The 20,929-nt window shown below is 48.4% G+C and overlaps 1 protein-coding gene across 2 annotated transcripts in view; it reads left to right on the top strand.

Annotated features, from left to right (window-relative positions):
• The window catches only part of CATSPERG (cation channel sperm associated auxiliary subunit gamma), a 54,141-nt gene that overhangs the window by 30,487 nt on the left and 2,725 nt on the right, over positions 1-20,929 (top strand). For both annotated transcript variants that reach the window (XM_058196224.1, XM_058196225.1), the window contains 13 exons: positions 939-1,057; positions 2,992-3,205; positions 4,493-4,555; positions 4,833-5,016; positions 7,909-8,036; positions 9,714-9,794; positions 11,437-11,493; positions 13,110-13,266; positions 14,416-14,479; positions 15,231-15,323; positions 15,692-15,790; positions 18,224-18,316; positions 19,912-20,011. In XM_058196224.1, coding sequence (XP_058052207.1) covers positions 939-1,057; positions 2,992-3,205; positions 4,493-4,555; positions 4,833-5,016; positions 7,909-8,036; positions 9,714-9,794; positions 11,437-11,493; positions 13,110-13,266; positions 14,416-14,479; positions 15,231-15,323; positions 15,692-15,790; positions 18,224-18,316; positions 19,912-20,011 — 1,452 coding nt within the window. The remainder of the gene's footprint in view (positions 1-938; positions 1,058-2,991; positions 3,206-4,492; positions 4,556-4,832; positions 5,017-7,908; positions 8,037-9,713; positions 9,795-11,436; positions 11,494-13,109; positions 13,267-14,415; positions 14,480-15,230; positions 15,324-15,691; positions 15,791-18,223; positions 18,317-19,911; positions 20,012-20,929) is intronic.

Genomic DNA, 20,929 nt, shown 5'->3' with positions numbered 1-20,929 from the left:
CCCTAGATTTCGTAGGCAGGAGAGGAGGGAACAACAGAAGCAGGGGTGGGGCAGACCTAGGAAGTGCTGAGTCATGGAGCCACACCGTTCTGTTTTTCTCCCCCAATACTCCCAACAAAGAGTCAGTCAAAGGCCTTCTCTTCTAATTTATTTACATAGATAAATGTCCTGGCCACGTCTACCCACGGGTCTGCCAAGTCTCTGGAGATAACGAGGAAATTATAGATAAGGCCAGAATTACTCACGAATATATTCTTCCCTCCATTGATACAGTTTGCCCGCGCAAATTCACTGCTTTGTCCAAGACAAAAAACCAGGAAGTCCCGCCTCCTTTTTATAGTCTCTGCAGATGTCACTACATGACCATCATTCTTTGGCTTTGTCCCAACGCTTCCTCTGCTGTGCGTGCCGGTCACGTCTGCGCAGTCGTGCATCACTCCAAAACTGTTCTTGGGGCGTTGCCAAATCAGAAGAAGGCTCGGGAGAATCAGGCCTTGCCGGCCCCTCCTCCTCCCTTTGGGTGGGTGCCAGGGAGGGAGAGGGCCCAAGAGAAGCAGGCCTTGCCAGGTCTTCTCCCTCACTTTCTGAATCATCCGAGGCCAGGAGTCCGAGTCCAGGAACCTGGGTCACAAACCCCCCCCCCCGAATATAAAAGGCAGCGAGAGCTGCTGTGTCTCTTTGTAACAGGCAAATCAACTGATTAAGAGCTGAAGTTTGTTTCTGAGTGACTCACCAGCGTTGTGGAAGATAACGGAGGGTCTTGGCAGACGCTGGCGATTCTGCTGCCAGAGCTGATAGTGACGGCTAATTAAGCCATCACTCGGACGGAGGCGAGGGAGGACACAACAGTCGGCTGGGAAAGTCACCTTTGCATCTGTCATTTGTTAAATCATAGGTCCATTTTGCTGGACTGTTTCCTTGTTGTTGTTTTTTTGCAGCTGATTTTTATGGTGGATGGCCGTGGCAGACAAAAATTCATGAAAAGGGATTTCCCTGTAGATACTGTCCTGACGTACGACCTCTTGATCAGCACACCTCACAAAAAGATGACGTTCAAGTGAGTGGAAGTACCAATGGCTCTGCCTTTTGCCAATGTCCGCCATGGTGCGGCGTCTTGCCAATGGAAGGGAGAAGAAAGGCTTCTTTCAATCCTGGCCCGGTTACCCTTTCTTTCACTACTTCTGGGTCTCCTCCCTCCATTTGCCCTTCTCAACAAGTACGGTTGGGTGTTCGATTTCATCTAGAGCGGACCCTGTTTCCCACCCCACCCCGAGAAATCAGGGCCTTCCTCAGAAAAAAAATGCACGTGAGGAAATTGAAGGGAAGTCAGTGAATGGGGTTGAGTGCGGTAACAGATCTTCTCCTTCATCCCATTGCATATTGGAGCCCTTCGGTGTTAGCGTGGTAGCTGGCGGAATGGGATTTTTTGCCTCATACTCTTGGCACTGCCTGTTTCTCCACCAGGATTTTGCCTCCATATTATTACGCCTCGGCACTTTGGGCCACAGCCCCTCCATTCGTTCGCTGCTGCCCATTCCTCGCAGTATCTAATAAAATAATCTAATAAATCTAATAAAATAAAATAAGTACAGTTTGTATTGGGTTTTTGGCCTCACAGGACAGTTCGAATTCAGTCAATCGGTGCAGGGGCTCTGGGGCTTTGGGAGTAGAGCAGAAGCTGTAGTTCAGAGGGAGACCTTTCTTTCTTTCTTTCTTTCTTTCTTTCTTTCTTTCTTTCTTTCTTTCTTTCTTTCTTTCTTTCTCTCTCTCTCTCTCTCTCTCTCTCTTTTTCTTTCTCTTTCTTTTTTTTTTCTCTGCCCCCCCCCCTCCGCTCTTCTCTTCCCATTTGGTATTAGGGAGGCAGGATCAGGTATAGGGGAGCTTCCGCCTCTCCCCTTCCGTCTCCTAACAAGCGCTTGAAGCTATTTAGCCTTGTCCTAGTAAACTCCTTCCCTTTTCTGGGAATTTTCCTCTACAGCTGGCTTCGAACTGTCCTGCACACCCAAAAGCCCGACGGGAACTATACTGCGACAAATGGGCCGCTGCGAAGGGACTGGGACGGAGGGGCCGTGGCCCAAAGTGCCGAGGCATAATAACACGGAGGCGAAACCCTGGTGGAGAAACAGGCAACGCCAAGAGTTCGAGGCGAAAAGTCCTAGACCCGTAGCTGGTATCTCCGGCTAGAGGTGGAAGGAGGGAGTTGTTTAAAATCCTTGCATGCTAGAAAGCGGTGCAGGCCTGACCTCTCCTAGAGTTCCTGAAGCCGGCCGTTCCCAAGCGAATGCTGTCAGTCTAGCGAGGCGCTTGTAAATAGGCGTTGCAGCTTTGATCAAGTCGAGATGCGAGCCTGGTCCTTCTGCCTGGCCTAGAGAGGAAATGAGGATGCCCAGTATTCTACTTATAGGGATTCTTTGACCTTGGGTGGGCCTGAGAGAGAACAGGACGGGCTCAAGGTCACCCAGCTGGCTTTCATGCCTAAGGCAGAACTAGGACTCACTGTCAGCTGGTGATTGGCCTAAAGCCACCTAGCTGGTTTTCATGGCAAAGGCAGGACTAGAATTCACTGTCTCCTGGTGATCGGCCTAAAGCTACCCAGGTGGTTTTCATGGCAGAGGCAGGACTAGAAATCACTTTCTCTTGTGATTGGCCTAAAGTCACCAGCCTTTCATTTCAAAGACAGGACTAGACCCACAAGTGAACATCCAGCCCATCCGGGTGCAGAGTTCAAGCTAATGACTCTGTTACGTGCTGCCTATAATACAGGAATTCTCCAGACCAGCAACCTCCTTGTGGGAACAAATAGATAAAATCCCAAGGAACTCCCTTAGGTTGGGCTAGTCCTTTTGTGGTTTCCCAGTGACTCTAGACTAGCTGCGCACTTGATCCCTCCTCCTCCTCCTCCTCCTCCCTTGCCAGTCCCAGTACTTCCCTGCGGCAGCAATCCCATCAGGAAGGCCTGCAAAACGGAGACAATTTGCTCTCTGTTCCCAGTGGGAAAGACTACATCCGATTCACCCATCGCTGCCCCTTCGCTGCGTTGCGTATGGTGGATCTGCCGCCCCCGCAGCGCTTCACCCGATTGGAGCATTACTGGGCCACGCCTCCAGACGTCATGGAGAAATCTGGATTGCATCACGAGAAGTCGGTCACCGTCTACCAGGGCCTGGTCTACCAGTTGCTTCAGCTGCATTCATCGTATCACAGAGTGAGGACCGGTTCTGGTTTTCCTGGGCACAAAACGGGCAGCCCAGGACGGCATGGCCTACAGGCTAACTTCTAGAAGCCTCTGGGGGGAAAAGTCACATAACATCTCTGGAAACAGGGATCTGTCCAGGGGTGAAATCTAAAAATTTTCCCTACCGGTTCTGTGGGCGTGGCTTAATTGGTGGGCGTGGCTTGGTGGTCAGGTGACAATGGGTATGGCCCATAATAATAAATAATAAAAATAATAAACTATACAAAATTTGGGAGCGCACCGGTCTACCTTCTTTAAAAATAGAGGCACCGGTCTACTAATTGCCTTTTTTTGGGAGGCACCAGTCTACCTTTTTTAAAAATAGAGGCACCGGTTTACTAATTGCCTTTTTTTGGGAGGCACCGGTCTACCTTCTTTAAAAATAGAGGCACCAGCATTGATCAGCTGTAGTGCGGCCCTTTGAAGTGCCGCGGCAGTCATTTAAGGCCGTTTGCAGCTATATCACCACCAAGAGCTTCAGGGACGGAGAAGAGGAACAGCAAGGCGTGGGCATTGGGGGAGGGGGCAGGGATTTTTGCTACTGGTTTTCCGAACTACCTGCCCCCATCGCTACCGGATCGCGCGATCCTGTCCAAACCGGGAGCATTTCACCCCTGGATCTGTCCCGGTGTGACAACCGACCAGGTGGAAAGAAATAGGGAGAGAATGTGTGTGTGTGTGTATGTGTGTCAAATACAGGTAGCCTTCGACTTAACAACCACAATTGAGCTCAACATTCCCGTTGTTAAGTGAGACAACTGGTTTTGCGGCTATTTTACCGCCTTTCTCGATGCAGTCGTTAAGTCAGTCCCTGCAGCTATTGTTAGTAACCCGGTTGTTAAGTGAATCCGGCTTTCCCGTGGACTTGGCTTGTCACAAAAGGGGGAATCACACGATCGGTGGGAGGCCGCCACTGTCACGAGTATCTGCTGCCAAGCGTCTGAAATTTGATCACGTGACTATGGGGGCTGCTGAAACAGTCGCAGGTGTGAAAAAGGATGGTGGGCCACTGTTTTCAAGGCCCGTGTAACTTCACTGAATGAACCGTTGTAAGTCGAGGTTTTACCTGATTGTGACAGTGAAAGAAACAAAAAGAAGAATTAAAAAAACGAACGGGAAGAAAAAAAAAAAAAAGGCCCCTCGAAACTAATGTCCCGTTGATACGTCTCCTCTGCGTAACAATAATATACGCTAAGTTGAAATTTACTTAGGTGATAGGTTGGAGGTTCACTTCTTTATGTAATCTTGTCTCCCCAGCCTTATGCAGACCCCGTCCATGACCCGACCTGGCGCTGGTGGAAAAACCAGAAAGAAGAGGCCGTAAGCAGAAAAACAGCAACCCGAGTGTACATTTCTCAGCCTTGGCATGACTTAATCCTCTTTCCAAGCCTGCCTGGCAACATTCTGGAAAAACAGTCGAACAGGCCACAAAAGTGCAGTTGTGGGTTGGGTTGCCGTGGGAGGCCGCTAAATTCACCCGTTCTCATAAAATGTGCTTCAGGAATGCAACAGAAAGTCAATGTGAACCATAAAATCAACTCTTCTGGAACTTACCTGGTCTCTCCCTCCCTCTCCCTTTTTTTCTCTCCCCCTCCAGGAATATTTTAACTACAAGGCAAGCAACAGGAAATCGTTGGGAGGTATCTACATCAACATGGCCAACTATGCCAAAATTTACAACTTGATGCCAGAAAACGAGCTGCCCAAAAATATCTATCTGGACAAGAAAACTGCCTACTCTTTTAACGTGTTCCTGTCCATCAGAACAGCCAGAGAGAGCCGTAAGCAAGGGTGGCTGATTAGACATAGAATTTTATTGGCCAAGTGTGATTGGACACACAAGGAATTTGTCTTGGTGCATATGCTCTCAGTGCACATAAAAGAAAAGATACGTTCATCAAGGTACAACATTTACAACACAATTGATGGTCAATATATCAATATAAATCATAAGGATTGCCAGCAACAAGTTATAGTCATACAGTCATAAGTGGAAAGAGATTGGTGATGGGAACTATGAGAAGATTAATAGTAGTGCAGATTCAGTAAATAGTCTGACAGTGTTGAGGGAATTATTTGTTTAGCAGAGTGATGGCCTTCGGGAAAAAACTGTTCTTGTGTCTAGTTGTTCTGGTGTGCAGTGCTCTATAGCGTCATTTTGAGGGTAGGAGTTGAAATTATTCAATTTGTAGGAATTCCCATCTCAAATTCATGACTCTGGGGAGCTAACAAGACTTAAAAACAAAAAGGCACACATTTAAAAAACAACTACTATAACATTTGGTATGTTCCAAGAAAGCAACCTGTGTTTTAACCTTGCTGTGAGGTTGAATTCATTACTTTTATTTATGCTTAGCTAGATCTACTAACTGCTTAGCTAGATCCACAGAGAGGAGGAAGGGGGTCAAGCTTTTTTCCAAAGTATCTGAAGGCCAGACAAGGAATAATGGATGGAAACTGAACAAGGGCCTCTGGTGGCTCAACAGACTAATGCAGTCTGTTATTAACAGCTGCTTGCAATTACTGCAGGTTCAAGTCCCACCAGGCCCAAGGTTGACTCAGCCTTCCATCCTTTATAAGGTGGGTAAAATGAGGACCCAGATTGTTGGGGGCAATAAAAGTTGACTTTGTATATAATATACAAATGGATGAAGACTATTGCTTGACATAGTGTAAGCCGCCCTGAGTCTTCGGAGAAGCATTTTTATTTGCATATAAATGCAAATAAAATAAAAAAAAGGAGAGATTCAACCTAGAAATAAGGAGGAATTTTCTGACAGAACAATCAGCCCATGGAACAGAAGTTGTGGGAGCTTCATCACTGGAAGCTTTCAAGAAGAGACTGGATTGCCATTTGTCAGAAATAACGTAGTGTCTGCTTGGGTGGGGTGGGGTGGGGCTTGAACTAGATGACTTACACGGTCCCTTCCAACTCTGTTAATCTGTAATTTATGGATTGTGTAAAGCTTGGTTAGTTTCACTTTGGATAATTGGGGTAGAAGAATTGTGTGTGTGTGTATGTGAATGCGTCTGTCTCTCTGCAACTCATAAATGTGAGTCAGTTGCCAAGCACCTGAATTTTGATCATGTGACCATGGGGATGCTGCAGTGGTGTGTGAAAAATGGTCATAGGTCAGTGGTGGAATTCAATTTTTTTTACTACTGGTTTTGTGGGCGTGGCTTGGTGTGGCTTGGTGGGCGTGGCATGGGAAGGATACTGCAAAATCTCCATTCCCACTCCACTCCAGGGGAAGGATACTGCAAACTTCCCATTTCCTCCCTACTCCTGGGGGAAGGATATTGCAAAATCTCCATTCCCACCCCACTCTGGGGCCAGCCACAGGTGGTATTTGCCAGTTCTCTGAACTACTCAAAATTTCCGCTACCGGTTCTCCAGAACCTGCTGGATTTCACCCCTGTCATAAGTCCCTTTTTTCAGTGCTGTTGTAGCAATAGCACTTATTTATTTATTTATTTATTTATTTATTTATTATTCATACTTTTATACCGCCCTATCTCCCTAGGGACTCAGGGCGGTGTACAGCCATATAAAAACACATAAATATACAAAGTAAAACATTAATCTAAAAAACTTATTATATAGGCCGAATATTTAAAATAGAAATATAAATAATAAAACCCAATTTAAAACCCAATTTAAAATTTAAACAGTTAAAATTTAAAAAATCTAGTCCAGTCCTGCGCAGATAAATAGATGTGTCTTAAGCTCGCAGCGGAAGGTTCGAAGGTCAGGAAGTTGACGAAGACCTGGGGGGGAAGCTCGTTCCAGAGGGTGGGAGCCCCCACAGAAAAGGCCCTTCCCCTGGGCGTCGCCAGTCGGCACTGCCTGGCCGACGGTACCCTGAGGAGTCCCTCCCTGTGAGAGCGCACGGGCCGGTGGGAGGCATTCGGTGGCAGAAGACGGTCCCGTAAGTAACCCGGCCCTGTGCCATGGAGCGCTTTGAAGATCATTACCAAAACCTTGAAGCGCACCCGGAAAACCACAGGCAGCCAGTGCAGTCTGCGCAGGAGAGGTGTCACATGGGAGCCCCGAGGGGCTCCCTCTACCACCCGCGCAGCCGCATTCTGAACTACCTGGAGTCTCCGGGTGCTCCTCAAGGGGAGCCCCATGTAGAGAGCATTGCAGTAGTCCAGACGAGATGTCACGAGAGCATGAGTGACCGTGCATAAGACTTAGACTTATATACCGCTTTACAGCCCTCTCTAAGTGGTTTACAGAGTCAGCATATGGCCCCCAACAATCTGGGTCCTCATTTTACCCACCTCGGAAGGATGGGAGGCTGAGTCAACCTTGAGCCTGGTGAGATTCAAACTGCCAAATTGCAGGCAGCTGGCAGTTAACAGAAGTAGCCTGCAGTACTGCACTCTAACCGGTGCGCCACTGCGGCTCATTGTGACTTTGAACAGTCACAAAACGAATGGTGGCCAGGCGAGAATTGCCAGTATTTTTCTCCTCCCTACCCAGTCTAGAGGCAGAATGGTCTCTGGAGCAGAAGGGAGCATTTCTATATCTCCCTTTGTTTTTGGTGTGGTCTGAGGCAGCTTATATGAGTGGGAGAAGAGGGTCTCTTGGCTTGCCAGTGTCCCCAAACTCTGTGTGTGTGTTTGTGGGTGTGCACCCATCCTCAGCCATTGTGCTCTTTTGCCTACAGTGGGAGAAACGGCTGAGGAAAATTCCCTCCACTACATCTGGCTGTCTGTTATTCTGGCCCATCCCGAGTATGTCGAGGCAGAACTGCAGAGGCACGAACTCATCAGCCGAGGCTCGGTGTTGTATTGGGTAAGACCCCGATGATAATTGATTCTATGGACATATCACTCTTCCTTGCAGGATTAGCACTAGCACTGTGTTCTGACCCAGCTCCCCGAACACAACAAACTCTCTGAAGTTAAATCAATGATTCCTTGATTAGGAGCTTCAGCAGCCTCGGCAAAAAGTTTCTCAATACAGGCTAACAAGTCCGTCTGGCAGGGAGAAGAATCGTTGTCGGCCACATCTATTCACCTCCACCCGCTGCCTTTGATCCCCAGAGCTTGGGTGGGGCTTCAGTAGCAGTGGTGGCTCTTCTGTCCCAAGGACCGGTCCATAGATTTCCCCTGCTCTCCTCTCCTCTGCCTTCTGCGCATCAGGCACTGGACCCAGCTGTTCCTCCTCTTTCTCATCAGCCACCTCCAGACCTGGGGGCTGTTGACTCTCCATCTGAGGGCTGACGGACAGCCCAGGCTCCGCCTCTCTCTCATTCCCTCTTCCCCCTCAGAGCTCCCAGGTTGCCCTGATGTTGACCTCTGACTCCCACGCCTCTTCCTCCTCTTCTGATTTGGCTGCTGGAGGGGCCGGTGACCGACAGGCCACAACACACTAGCACTTACGTACCACTTTATAGCCCTCTCTAAGCAGTTTACACATACAGCATCTTTTTTGCCCTCCCCCCAACAATCTGAGTCCGCATTTGACTGATTTAGCCACGGTGGAAGGCTGAGACAAACTTGAGCCTGCCAGGCTCAAACTGCTGGCAGAAGTAGCCTGCAACACTGCATTCTAACCACTGCGCCGCCGCAGCTCTTGGGATCAGGGTTAGCCAACGTGTGTCAACGTTCCAGAAAACAACGTTCCAGAAAGATTGGCTTAGACATTGGAAAACATCACAAACTTATAAGGCAACGTGCTTATCACACACATAACAAAATCGAACTTGGGACGAACATCCACAGATTGACCAAGCCAATGCTCTGTAGCTTCCAGGAGCCTTTGAACTCCAAAGAGCTGTGGACTTTAAAGTTGCCTGGCTGAGGAATTCTGGGGGTTGAAGTCCACACACGTCTTCAAGCTGCCAAGGTTGGAGACCCCTGGGTCCATGGGACTATGGCCACAGATATCTGCCTAGCACCCTCTGCAAAGCAAACTGCCATTGCTACAGCATCTTGGATAATTCCCCCCCCCCACACACAGAAACACATTTTGATTGCAGGATCAATGCAGTACCTTTACTACCAGTTTAGAAGGGGAGCGTGTGTGCGCGCTCGCTTTGCTCAAGCATGCACTTCTGTGCGTGCGCAGATCCCCCATGATGATGTCGTGGCAGGTGGGCGGAGCCTCCCGCTGGTTTTACTACCGGTTCTATAGAACTGGACTAAATGGAAACAACTCACCGCTGGATCAACGCCCAGGTGTGCTTCATCTGCCTTTTTCTACCCTTTTCCTGAGACGGTCAAAAGAATAGAATTCTGAACTGAAATTTATCCTGGATAGCTAGCCACTGATGGCTGATAGTGGATAGTACTTGATAGTTCTCCAAACATGGTAACTTTAAGGCCTGTGGACTTCAACTCCCAGAATTCCCCAGTCCGGTTGGTTCAACAATGGTGTGTGTGGGGGGGAGAATCAGCCTCCGTATATATGCGATTTGTGCTCTTGGGCATCTTTCACATGTCCCTGACTTCTCCCCACCCCCAACAGGTAACCATTAGAGACAATGGGAATTACCCAATGCAGCAACTCAGTGGGAAGAACCTTCTGAAAAGCTCAGCTGTCATAAAGGTGAGGGTTTATCAGCAGCTCTGGAAATCCATAGCTCCCTATTCTACATATGTTAGCCTTGGTTTTAGTTGATTGATTGATTTGATTGATTGACCTCACCTTTGGCGCTTTGTAAGGAATTCACAATGGCGAACATACCTAGTACTCCTTCCTCCTCTCATTGTCCCCATGGCAACAAGCCTGGGAGATGGGTTGGGATGAGGAAAAGTGACTGGGCCAAAGTCACCCAGCTGGTGTTCATGCCTAAGGCAGCTCTAGAACTCATAGTCTCTTAGTGATTGGGGCAGAGATATCCAACTGGCTTCCATGCCTAAAGTGGAATAGAATTCGGTGTCTCCTGGCAGCCCAAGTCACCCAGCTGGCTTTCATGCCTAAGGCGGGACTAGAACTCACAGGCTCCTGGTGATTGGCTCAAAGTCACCCAGCCGGCTTTCATGCCTAAGGTGGGACTAGAACTCACAGGCTCCTGGTGATTGGCTCAAAGTCACCCAGCTGGCTTTCATGCCTAAGGCAAGACTAGAACTCACAGGCTCCTGGTGATTGGCTCAAAGTCACCCAGCCGGCTTTCATGCCTAAGGCGGGACTAGAACTCACAGTCTCCTGGTGATTGGCTCAAAGTCACCCAGCTGGCTTTCATGCCTAAGGCGAGACTAGAACTCACAGTCTCCTGGTGATTGGCCCAAAGTCACCCAGTCGGCTTTCATGCCTAAGGCGGGACTAGAACTCACAGTCTCCTGGTGATTGGCCCAAAGTCACCCAGCTGGCTTTTATGCCTAAGGTGGAACCAGAACTCACAGCCACACCAGCTTCTAACCTAGTGCCACAACCACTGGACCAAACCTGGCTCATTCAAATCTCTTGGTGTTTACTTTTCACCTCTGGGCAAGAGCAATAGCAATAGCACTTAGACTTATATACTGCTTCATAGTGCTTTTACAGCCCCCTCTAAGCTGTTTACAGAGTCAGCCTCTTGCCCCCAACAATCTGGGTTCTCATTTGATCCACCTTGGAAGGATGGAAGGATGGTCAATCTTGAGCCGATCAGAATTGAACTGCTGGTGGTGGGCAGAGTCAGCCTGCAATACTGCATTCTAACCGCTGCAAATGATGGTTGGAAGGAAGGAAGGGCAATAGCAATAGCACTTAGACTTATCACATGAACTGTGGAGATTAGCATTAGCATTTAGCACTTAGACTTGGCACTTAGACTTATATACCACTTCATAGTGCTTTTACAGCACTCTCAAAGCCAGGCGTCTCCAACCTTGGCAACTTTAAGCCTGGAGGACTTCAACTCCCAGAATCCCAGAATTCCCAGGGGAATTCTGCGAGTTGAAGTTCTCCAGGCTTAAAGTTGCCAAGGTTGGGAGACCCCTGCTCTGAGCGGTTTACAGAGTCAGCCTATTTTACCGACTCACTTTACCGACCTTGGAAGGATGGGAGGCTGAGTCAACCTGGTGAGTTTTGAACTGCTGAACTGCAGCTAGCAGTCAGCTGAAGCAGCCTGCGGTACTGCACTCTAACCACTGCGCCACTTCGGCTCTTAGAGGTGCCTGTTCTCTCTTACTTATTAGCTGGTGAAACTGCTCTTTCTACTTCTTTCCTCTGAGAGACCCATGAAGCTTTTGTCCTGTTTTTTCAGGTGGTCAATTCGGAAATGGCCTGTTATCACCATGCGAACCTGTCCCCAGAGTTGAAGGTAATGCAAATTCCCCTTAAGAAGGCCATTCCTTTCCGTTTTCTTTTCCTTCCACAACAGCCAAAGAGCAGGGAGATAGCACAGAATGACTGATTTATTTTAAACCGCTGAAAGTTGAAGCAATTGGTAATAACAACACGCGTGGTGTAAAATACAGAATAAAATTAGTAAAAAACAAAACAGAAGGGTATTAGATCTTCAAGACTTCCCAGTTGGAATTGCTGCCGTTAGAGCAGGTTTCTTCCAAACTTGGCAACTTTTAAGACTTGTGGACTTCAACTCCCAGAATTCCCCAGCCAGCAAAAGTGTTTGAAGTGCACAAGTTTAGACACCCCTGTCATAGAGGAACTTGACAATAACAATATAACAGACTTGGAAGAGACCTTGGAGGTCTTCTAGTCCAACCCTCTGCTCAAGCCAGACACTCTATATCAGGGGGTCTCCAAGCTTGGTAACTTTAAAACTTAAAGCTTTGCTGGCTAAGGAATTCTGGGGAGTTGAAGTCCACAGGTTTTAAAGTTACCAAGCTTGGAGACCCCTGCCCTATATCATCCTTGCCATTGACTTAGAGCCCTGTCCTGGAACTATGAATATTTCTCTCCTTCTGTTGGAAGCTTTTTCCCTTTCCTTCCCATCATGCACTGCAGCTCATATCTAAATTATTAGTTGAATACCGCTACAAAACTATGTGAACGGGCTTGATAAATCGACATTTACAGCTTGGAAATTAATGAGTAGTTATGGATCGGCCTTTCCTTCTCCCCTTCTCTCCCTCAGCCTTGCCCCACAGAAGCCTCCCCTCTCCTATCCCCTGCTTGCTGCTGTGAAAGTAAAACTGAAAGTGAAACTCCTCTCCTCTGCTTGTGTTTTGCATTTGGAACAGATTTCTTTTCAGGTGGGGAGGGGGAGTAGAACTCCTTAGCATCAGAGCATGTTAATAATAATATAGGAAATACTAATGCTCTGATGGTCATTTCGAAAAACCCTTTCTTAGTGAGCACTTAGAAGCCAAGAGGAACATATGTGGCAAACTTCAAGTTTGTAGGCTTTATGGTTCTGGAGATTTTGTGCTGATGCGTGAGTGTATTTCACTTTTATAGAGAGATTTTTACTCATTATCTAGGAACATCTGTAAACTGGATTCTGCACATGGATAGATGTGTCATCTACAGAGGGGTAGCTATGACTTTTCAAAAGTCACATCTAAAAAATGCAGAGATGTAAGGAAAATGGCATAGAGAGAGTTCTTGACTTAACAACCGTTTGTTTAGTGGCAGTTCATAGTTAAAAGGTACCAAAAGCAGCGACTTATGACTGGGCCTCGCATTTACAACTATCGCAACATCACATGATTCCCACGGTGACCAAAATTGTGGTAGGGAAGGAATGTGTTTTTTCCCCTTTTTTTAAATGTTCGTCTCTTTTTCTAGCCTTGAGCTCTGGCTTTGAAAGGAGGAAAAGGCCTCTTCGATTATTATTTTTTGGGGGATTGATTTTTGCTGCCAATTCTTTTGGCGGGAAATTGGATTTTTAAAAGTGGGTGTGTTAGACCTCGATGTGAAAGAGAAGGCCTTTATAAATTCATAGCTCACCCACTTTCTGCCCCCCTCCCCCAGGGTACCGATACATTGAGGATTCATATTGGATGCCCCCCAGGCAAGAGATTGGCGTTTGACATCACTCATACGAAGAATTACACCACGGAGAAGAACAAGCGCTACTTTGACTGTGTTGAGCCAGATCCAGAAATGCCCTGTTTTTTCTTCAGTGATGGTAAGTGGCTTTGCATCTCCTCCCTCCCTCTCCCCCCCCACACCACACTCCTCCCCTTCACAAACCCCACTCCCTTCTAGCACGGATAATGTTACCTAGTTGGGTAATGAAACATCTGCAAGAAAACTACAAAGCTCAGAGATCACCAAGGACCCCCACAGTCTTCCTTTTCCTCCTCTTCCTCCTCTTCTCTCTCCTTTTCCTTCTCTCCTTCCTCCTTCCTCCTCCTCCTCCTTCTCTTTTGCTTTCTTATCATCATCTTCATTATTGCCAGTAATCGAGACAACCGTGTCTCCATACCATTCCTGGAATCTACCATCATTCAGGGAATCCAGGTTAGAGGCCAACCTAGTTAGGACAAAGCCTCTCTGCCTTCATCTATGCGTGCATGTCTGAAGTTGCCCTGTGCCTAATCCAAGAGATGGAAAAACAAACCAACACGCGAATCCAGCTCCTCCAGAGCTGTCATGTCCCACTCCTCCGCTGACGGCCGGGTCAGGGAAATCCGAATCAGGCGTGCCTCTGCAGCTCTGCCAAAGTCCTAGCAAAATCCTCAAGGCAGGCAGGAGACCAGAAAGTGATTTCAGCAAGATATGTTTAGACTTTGCCTGACTCAGAGAATGCCAGAAAGCAGATCCTTTATATAGGCCATGGGGTGTGGCTCCATGACTCAGCACTCATCCCGGCCTGCCCCTCCCTTCCTTCTGTTGCCTCTGCCTATCAATTCTCCTGAAGCGAGGGTCACTCCAGTCTGCAGCTGTTGGTAATTGACCTTCCTCAGGCTCACATGCTGTGGGGGAGGGGAGGGGTCTAGTTGCTCCATTTGCCTGGGCATGGAACCAGGGCTGGGGGCTGGGGGCGCTTCTTCTTCCTTGGCCTGTCTGGGCATGGAGCCAGGGCTGGGGCCGGGAGGCATGCTAGGACATTCCTCAGCGTTCGGAAGCAGATAAGAAGGCCCCGGCTGCGGGGAAAGCGGATGAGGCACAACAAGAGCCAGCTTCAAGGATCGGTGTTGGATTTGAGCCAATCACACGCTGGCAACCTTTCGAGAGGCAGGTCGGGAACCCCCCCAGCGCAACTCCTGCCGTGTTCCCATCTACTCCAGTTTGGGAGCTTGGAGCAAGACAGCGTGCATGTTTTCCTTTGCAGTGTTCTACCCATTCTTCTTGATCCAAGACATGGTGACCGGAGACTCGGGACAATTCCATGGCAGGTAAGAGTGGTGGGGATGGGTCTCAATGGCCTTGTAGAGTTGGGAACTGGGCCTGGGGTGGAGAACGGGGCATGGCCTTTGGGGCCTGGGCAGTAAGAGGTAGAAGAGGAAGAAGACTGGTTGAAGGAAACTCCTACATCAGCATCAGAAGGCTGGCTCTCGTTCTCTCTTTTCCCCCTCTCCCCTTCCCACCCCTCTGTGTGTGTGAGAGAGAGAGAGAGGGAGGGAGGGAGGGAGGGAGGGGAGTGATGGCAGCTTTGATCAGCCTGATAGTGAATCGTTGCCCAGAGCTGGTTGGGGAATTCTGGGAGTTGAAGTCCACGCATGTTCACGTTGTCGAGGTTGAGAAATCTTTAGAGAATCTGCTTTGGCAGTCGGTGGCTTTTCAGTTCCTTCTATCTAAAACATGCGGGTGGGGGGGGAGAAGACCCCAAAAGAGAGTTGTGGTTTCATCTCAGCTGTGCAAGTCATATTTAACCAATGTCTGTGTGTGGGGGGGGGGATTGTGTGAGTTGGCTGCATAACAATGATGTGATTGTTACATCACAGAACAATTAATTAATTAGTGAGAAGAATTAGTTGTGGGTGCTTCATCACTGGATGTTTTTACAAAAAGACTGGATAGCCATTTGTCTGGAACGAGACAGCAGGGTTTCCCATTTGAACCAGGGGGTGGGACTAGAAGACCTTCAGGGTCCCTTCCAGCTCTGTTCTGAACCTGAATCTTCCGTCTCCCTTGTTCTCTTGGCAGCTACCTCTTTAGCATCATTGGCGGAGGTGCCTTTTCGCAGAGCAACATCAGATACTTCACTGAGGAAGAGATCGTAAAATACAACACTGACAGGTGACTTTTCAGCAGGCTACTTCATAGACCCAGTCTGAATTGAACTCACAAACGAACCGGTAACCGATGCTGCTGCTCGCCCAAAATGCTGTTATATGTGCAGCCCTTGCACACACACACACACACACACACACAGAGAGAGAGAGAGAGAGAGAGAGAGAGAGAGAGAACTGTGCGCACCACTGTGTTCTGCCCCGGCTGCGGCTTCCAAATAGTCTTCTAGGGTAGCCCCCTGTAGAGCACGTGGCAGTCAGGAGTGCAGGATCTGCTACAAAAAAATGGGTGGTGGGGGGAGGGAAGGGGCCGTGGACTCCTGACGTGGACCTTTCCAAAGCCCAACTGTCTTGATCTGTATTTGGCTTCCCTAGTAATTCGTCAGCTTTGATATGGGCGAGAGCCGATATAGAAATTGAAGAAATCAACAAGGAAGGATTCCCAGTCCTCTCAGAAACCAACTCTGGAATTGTGTAAGTTCTACTGTGAAATATACGCTTGTCTGTTCAGGTTGGTAGTCTTCAAATTCTCAACCTCCAGTGAAAGAGGCTTGGATATAGTTTGGGGTAGACCAACAACCGAGTAGGAAACAATAGCAATAGTACTTAGAGTTAGACTTATATACCGCTTCGCGGGGCTTTCCGACCCTCTCTAAGCGGTTTAAAGAGTCAGCCTCTTGCCCCCAACAATCTGGGTCCTCATTTTACCCACCTCGGAAGGATGGAAGGCTGAGTCAACCTTGAGCCGGTCAGGATCGAACTGCTGGCGGTGGGCAGAGTCAGCCTGCAATACTGCATTCTAACCACTGCAAATGATGGTTGGAAGGAAGGAAGGGCAATAGCAATAGCACTTAGACTTATCACATGAACTGTGGAGCTTAGCATTAGCATTTAGCACTTTAGACTTATATACCGCTTCATAGTGCTTTTACAGCACTCTCTAAGCCAGGGGTCTCCCAACCTTGGCAACTTTAAGCCTGGAGGACTTCAACTCCTCAAGATGGGAGGCTGAGTCAACCTTGAGCCGGTCAGGATCGAACTGCTAACAGTTGGCAAAGTCAGCCTGCGATACTGCATGCTAACTACTGAACACCATGGGAGGGAGGGAGGGAGGGAGGAAGTTAGGAAGGAAGAAAGGGAGGGAGGGGAAAAGGAAGAGCAATAGCCTTATGTACCGCTTCACAGTGCTTTAGGGCCCCTCTCTAAGAGGTTTACAGAGTCAGCCTATTTCCCCCAACAATCTGGGTCCTCATTTTACCGACCTCGGAAGGATGGAAGGCCGAGCCAACCTTAAATAACAATACCCCAATCTAAAAGCTCAGACAAAAAAAAAAATCAAACTCTAAACAACAGCCTAATCAGGGAATCACCAAGACCACTCCCACCAACACTTGACGGCAATCGGCTGTTTATAGACAGAGCAAACCCCATTCCCTTCTAGCCCTGATATTGTTCCCTAGTCGGGTAATGGAATGTCTTCAAGGAAACAACTAAGCTCAGAGAGCACCACAGACCCTCACAGCTAGTTTCCTGATTAAGAACTTCCCTAATTAAATAGTTCCCTAATCAAGGAAATTAACAAAGAGAAAACCACACACCCCACAACATTGGCAAGGAAAGCCATTGGTATATAAAGAGAGAGCAAACCCCCGCTCCCTTTTAGCACTGATGACGTTACCTACTTGGGTAGTGAAACATCTGCAAGAACACCAGCAAGCTCTGAGAGCCTCAAGGGCCCCACAGGTTGGGTTCTCTCTGACTTAAGCTTTGACAATTGGGTTGGTAGAATAAATGAAAGGGGTTTAGCTCACACAGAGTGCCATGCTTTGTAGCTTAGAGCAGGGGTCTCCAACCTTGACAACTTTAAGACTTGTGGACTTCAACTCCCAGAAATTCTGGGAGTTGAAGTCCACAAGTCTTAAAGTTGTCAAGGTTGGAGACCCCTGGCTTAGAGCTATGTGTGAACCAGCGGTGAAATCTGCTCACCTTCGCTACCAGTTTGGGAACGGGAGCACACGTCGTGTACGCGCTACATGCCCTTGCCCCTCTTCTGCACATGCGCAGAGCCTTCTATGCATGCACAGAGGGTAAAAAAACAGGACATAATGATGTCCCGGCGGGTGGGCAGAGCTACCGGTTCAGCAAGCCGGATAGAACCGTGTTGTGTCTGCGCCCCTCGAGCCAGGCCCCCTGCCAGAAAGTGATTTGGAAAGTGAGGGGGAAGGGCCATCAGGACTTACCTCGGGAGCACCGGCTTCCCTGGCTCAGCTCCAGGAGCCAGAGGCAGGCCAGGTGGAGGAGATAACGAGGCCTCCGTCCCCTGACTCTTTTCTCCCCCCAGGCCATGCCTCCAGATCCAGCTGATGGCAATCAGGCCTGGCTGAACCCTAGGTTTCACAGGCAGGAGAGATGGGAACAACAGAAGCAGGGGTGGGGCAGGCCTAGGAAGTGCTGAGTCATGGAGCCACACCCCACAGGATATAAAAAGCAGCAAGGGCTGCTGTGCCTCTTCGTAGCAGGCAAATCAACTGCTGAACTAAGAGCTGAAGTACTGTTTGTTCCTGGGTGACTCATTGGCGTCGAGGGAGATAACAGAGTCACTTGGCAGACGTTCACTAGTTTGCTGCCAGAGCTGATAGTGCTGGCTAATTAAGTCATCACTCAGACTGAGGCGAGGGGAACAGAACAAACCGGGGGGATTTCACCGCTGTTGTGAACCCTGCCTTGTTTTCATTCGGGATTCCTTCAGCACAGAGTTCCTTTTTAACTCCCCCTACTGGATTGTACACCTCCCAAAATCAATCTTTTAAAAAAAAAAAAAAAGAACAAAAACAGGATTCCATCCCGACATATGAAGCATCCCATCGTAGGATCTTGCCTGGTACAAATTCTGTTTTTTCCCTTTAGGTGGATTTGTCAGAAAAATTCTCCGTGTTACGATATCGTCCCCCAAAGTATGGCCACTCCCGATTATTACTTTGTGATCAAAGTATCCAACAGGTACTTGCGGTTTTGATGTTAAAACTGATTACTCTGTCCGTAGCGGGGTGAAATCATGCCAGAAGGCATGGGGAGAGCCTTTTTTTAAGGGTGGATGTGTCTGTGTGCATGTTTTGCGTATGTGTGTAGCATGTCGCTATTGAATTACTAGCCTTCTGCAAGAGTGAGGCCCATGACCTGGAGACTATTGGACTCAGAGCTTGATTAATTATGTAGAACAGTGTTTCTCAACTTCAATAATTTTAAGGTGGGTGGGGTAGGGAAAGGAGTGGCAGAACCTGAGACCAGAATTAAAAGAGGACTCAGCCTAGAATCCCTACATAGCCACAAATGAAGTAAGCCCAACTTCCCTTGAATTCCGATAACCCTTATCTAACTCCAAGCAGGTGCTAAATGTTAGTCGAGAAGATTCCTCTGCTTAGGCATGATTAGCAGTAAATCCCGTTTCGTTGGACCTTAACGTGTGGATTCAGTCTTTCGCGCCTGACCAGGTGGACTTCAACTCCCAGAATTCTGGGAGCTGAGGTTCAACTTCTTAACATTGCCAGTGTTGTGCCTCGCCCGCTCTCCTCTCCTCAGCCGGGCCCCTCCCATCTCCTGTTATCTGAGCCAGAGGCTGATAGTGTAGAAGAATGGCCTGGCATGCCTCCAGCCCCCAGCCCTGGCACCATGCCCGGACAGACTGAGCAAACAAACCTCCCTCCTATACCATGTGAGCATGAAGCCAGCCACGAGCTAGAATTGCCGGCAGCTGAGCAGGAAGACGAGAAAGGTGGGCTGATCCCCGCTTCCGGAGAATGGAGAGGCGACGTCAGCAAAAGGAAGGGAGGGGCAGGCCTGGATAAGTGCTGAGTCATGGAGCCACACCCCATGGCCTATATAAAGGATCTGGTTTTTGGCATTCCCTGAGTCAGGCAAAGTCTCATCTGGTTGCTGAAGTCACACCTTGGATTCCTGCCTGCCCTGAGAACTCTGACAGGAATTTGGCAAAGCTGCAGGGGCTTCGTGGCCGCGCTTGATACAGACTTCCCAGACCCGGCTGTCGGAGGAGGAGTGGGACACGGTCAAGAAAGACGGATGTAGAAAACTAGGAGGGAAGAGCCTGCGATGAGATTTAATCACTGCGAGATGAGGGAAAACTTTAAAAAAAAGGAGGGTTCCAAGTAATACACCCATAGCAAACAGAACTCCGAGGCAGTTAAATTCCTCAAAGAACAGTTTTATAGGATATATCTTATTGGCACAGGCTGGTGAAAATTGACTGAATGTTCCCGCGGTTTTCACCCAATTAAAAGTTTTCTCTCTTTTCCCAAACAATCAGTCACATGGTCCAATCAAGGTATCATCAAGGTTGCCTGGTAACTTCACTCCTCCTGTCTCCGACCACCTGTGAGAATGTCCTTGGTTCCCAGGAGAAAGTATCTTGTTTTGGCTAGAAACCCCAGCTACCTCTATTCTCCCCTTCTCTATCCCTCGGCTTCAGTGTGGCAACACTTGAAGCCCCAAAATGGCCTCGGTCAAGTCACCTTCAGGGTTGACAGACAGATGTTTTGCTCCAGTGGCCCACCTCTGTCTCTCCTTGTCTGCTTCCATAGGGGGGTCGACCAAACCACCTACTGCGACTATGCCTTGGAGTTCATGGTCCACATCCATGGCCTGCGCCTCAGCCCCACCCGTGCCCTGTACATAATGAAGGTAAGATAGCTGGGCTTTGAACTAGGTGTCAGGGTCCCAAGTAATAGACCCATAGCAAGCAAAACTCCGAGGCAGGTAGATTCCTCAAAGAATAGCTTTATTGGATATATCGTATTGGTGCAGATCTGGTGAAAACCGACCCTGAAGGTTCCCACGGTTTTCACCTGATTAAAAGTTTTTCCACTTTCTCAAAACAATCAGTCACATAGTCCAATCACTGCTCCGTCCGGTTGCCTAGTGACCTCTTTCCTCTGACCAGGTATGAGAATGTCCTTGGTTCCCAAGGGGTAGTATTTTATTTTGGCTACAAAGTCCCAACTCCCTGAAATCCCCCCCTCCCTCCCTATCCCTCAGCTCCAGGTTGGCAACACTGAAGCTCCAAGATGGCTTCCGTAAGGTCAAGCTTCAGGGTTGACGCTAGGTTCAGGGGTAGTGTGAAGGGCAACACTGTTGGGAAGCATATTCCACATGGAAAGGGAAGGCGAAGAGCCAGTGAACTCAGCAAGGAGACTCTTGGCAAGTGTCATTTGGCCAGAAGGCAAGAGCAGCTCAAGCAAAGAGGACGACTTGGGAGTAGGACCAAGAGATGATTGGCCTGTCCCATAAGGCTTAAACGACCAGCAACGGCATTTGGGCTCTTTGCCGGAAAGCAACAATGATAGACTTGCTCCTTGTCTTGCTGCATTTATTTCTTCTGCTTCGGCGTCTTCTGCTTTTGAACTTTTGCCAAGAAAAGCCTTTGGCAGTTTGCCTAATTAGACCAAAGTTGATGATAAGACTGAAGAATTGTGTTCTGAAGAATTTGCTTTGATTTAGTTTGGACGAGGCTGAGAATGAGTTAATTCTCAGCTGTTCTAATAAAGTCTGTTTGTTTTTGAACTGATTTGAGTCTACTACTCCTCACTTGGGCCTGGGTCA

The sequence above is a fragment of the Ahaetulla prasina genome, chromosome 10, assembly GCF_028640845.1.
Source record: "Ahaetulla prasina isolate Xishuangbanna chromosome 10, ASM2864084v1, whole genome shotgun sequence".
Taxonomy (NCBI): Eukaryota; Metazoa; Chordata; class Lepidosauria; order Squamata; family Colubridae; genus Ahaetulla; species Ahaetulla prasina.
Note: the sequence above shows the minus strand (reverse complement) of the source record. Positions and strands in the feature narration are given on the sequence as shown.